This window comes from Pseudovirgaria hyperparasitica (genome assembly GCF_010093815.1).
Source record: "Pseudovirgaria hyperparasitica strain CBS 121739 unplaced genomic scaffold EJ05scaffold_100, whole genome shotgun sequence".
NCBI classification, from domain to species: domain Eukaryota; kingdom Fungi; phylum Ascomycota; class Dothideomycetes; order Acrospermales; family Acrospermaceae; genus Pseudovirgaria; species Pseudovirgaria hyperparasitica.
The window spans coordinates 1-2,148 of NW_022985648.1; the positions used below are offsets into that span (position 1 = coordinate 1).

Genomic DNA, 2,148 nt, shown 5'->3' on the forward strand with positions numbered 1-2,148 from the left:
CTGCGCAAAGCATGTGATTCCTGTAGCATTCGAAAAGTGAAGGTAAGCTTGTAGTCGATGACGGTTGCAGAAATATGAAATTGTGTAAGGAGTCATGAGTGTATTGGTAGTTCCACAAGGTAGCACTTACGGCATGATTAGACTAAAGGAGGAGAAGGAAAAGCTTTGTTGTATTGAGGCGGTTAAAGCTGTTCAGCCGGGGTAAAGCCACTCTTGGCAGCAATTTTTTGCCAGGAGCGACTTTACCCTGGCCTATACTAATGCAGGATCATATCGCACTACACCTTATATAGCTTCGATAATCCTTTTCAAGTTAGTCGCAGAGAGCATGACCGCTCCTCCGAAGCAGCACATATGCGCGTAACTGCCTTCGTGCTATCCGTGCTGCGGATAAATAGTCGTGATGTGTACATGATGAATAACAAAGTATGTACAGCAATGGGGCCAAGGAAGGTGGTAAGGAGGGCAAGGTTCCTATAGAGCCAATCAACGGTGTAGAAGACGTTAAGATGACTTCACATTTCTTAGTAGCTAAACATTTCTAGCGCGGAGTCGGTACAACACCCATAGCCACGTACTGCTCGACCTAACTGATGATGACCTTACGCCTCTCCTTCCCTGTCTCAGCAAGGCGAGTTTTATGACGCAGAGTTAGCACATAGCTCAAGTAATGCACTAAAGCGGGGGAAGAGCGCGGGGGAAGGCGACACCGAGATGTGAGATCAGCTTGGGGGAAGGGGTTGGGGACAAACCCCACGATCACCGACAGAGTGATATACCCGTGGTGGCTGCCGGGGCAAGGTTGTAGCCTGCTTGATACGGGACATAAAACACACGCTGCAGTGGCGACCTGACGACTAACGAATTTCTTTCCCAATGCTCGCCGTAGGCCTGTAAAATTTCCGTCTTCTTTATAGCCAACGAGATATAGGGGGCTCCCGATGACCCGAAAAGTCCAAGGATCTTGTGTGCGGCATCCCAGAGCTGGTGCGGTAGTCCATGTGAGTACAGACTTGCTCAGAAGATGAACGCCATGCCGTGGGGAAGTCCAAAACCAAGCCATGGATCAGTACGTCTGTGACCACTACTGAAAAAGCGACAGAGTACATCAGGATATATATGTGTCCCACAGTCTTTGACCGGTCAGTCACCGCTATTCGGCGAACTCGCTAGTTGCCTGTTGTTTGCTTCGTTTGAGTATACTATAGTATGCCTCCGCAGTATTTCTCCCAGGCAAACGTGCCCCTACCAGGAATCGAACCGAACGCATCGAAGGATGATGGTATGTGTGAGCTCTTGGCCGTGGAAGACTCTAACTTCCTTAAGGTATTCTTATCAACCCTCCATTCAAACGCCTATTCCTAAATTGTTGGGCCTTGATCCCATGCGTTAACTGGCGAAAAGAGAGAGCGGCCGACGACGTTAAGGATAGAGGGCATGAACAAACAACATCGCAGCCCTGGCGATGTGACTCTTGGGAATACATATTCAAAATAGAAAACTCCATTCCCACATCCTCTGCATCGAATCCCAAGGCACGCGTAAAAGTCAACGTGGAGTGGGTCGACACCCTATATGATGTGAAGCCCATCCCAAATCGAAAAGGATCGAGCTACTTCTTCTCGCTTCCCTACCTGTGCTGCGGTACACAATACTATGACGGGTCCCTACTGGGTGACCACTTCACGCACCACCACTCGTCTGAAGACCGCGTCGAAAAGTGTACTCCGGCTCTATGGTTTGAGAATACACGTAAGCAGCAGGCGATCGATGCTCCTCCTCGACTTTCCAATCCTCCGAAGAACGATGCAGAGGCCAAAGATTGTATGATAGGATCCCAAATGCGCGCCTGAGAAACCTGATCTCGCATTTGACACGGCAATAGTTGAATTTCTGAGCTATTGCTTAGAGCCGGTCGAAAATGCCTGGAGGTTCTTGAGTTGCCTTAGTGCAGATGAGAAATTCAAGATCCGAAAAGCATGGTACGACATCATCCAGGCCGCCGACAACTGCGAGCAAGATTTGGGGATTTGTTCGGGCGACAAGACAAAGGAGCCGGGCATTACCTTGGCGAGGTACATTGACTTCTGGAGCATGAATCATTATTGGGACATGAATAAATCATACTCCAGTTTGTCATAGCATTTC

General features: G+C 48.9%; 2 protein-coding genes across 2 annotated transcripts; one reads left to right on the forward strand and one right to left on the reverse strand.

Moving 5' to 3' along the window:
• Positions 1-533: 533 nt before the first annotated feature.
• On the reverse strand, positions 534-1,192 carry EJ05DRAFT_61170 (uncharacterized protein). The gene has a single exon (XM_033749804.1). The coding sequence runs from the start codon at positions 1,061-1,063 to the stop codon at positions 587-589; it is 477 nt and encodes a 158-aa protein (XP_033594829.1). The 5' UTR covers positions 1,064-1,192; the 3' UTR covers positions 534-586.
• On the forward strand, positions 948-1,956 carry EJ05DRAFT_481333 (uncharacterized protein). The gene is made up of 3 exons (XM_033745056.1): positions 948-1,001; positions 1,103-1,282; positions 1,327-1,956. Exons 2-3 carry the CDS (start codon positions 1,210-1,212, stop codon positions 1,851-1,853), a joined length of 600 nt encoding a protein of 199 aa, XP_033594830.1. The 5' UTR covers positions 948-1,001; positions 1,103-1,209; the 3' UTR covers positions 1,854-1,956.
• Positions 1,957-2,148: the final 192 nt, after the last annotated feature.

Excerpts from the sequence above, each read along its gene's own strand:
- EJ05DRAFT_481333 (XM_033745056.1), top strand. The coding sequence starts at position 1,210 with ATGCCTCCGCAGTATTTCTCCCAGGCAAACGTGCCCCTACCAGGAATC. Across the intron at positions 1,283-1,326 it reads GAACGCATCGAAGGATGATG|GTATTCTTATCAACCCTCCA; the intron begins GTATGTGTGAGC and ends AACTTCCTTAAG.
- EJ05DRAFT_61170 (XM_033749804.1), bottom strand. The coding sequence starts at position 1,063 with ATGGCTTGGTTTTGGACTTCCCCACGGCATGGCGTTCATCTTCTGAGC.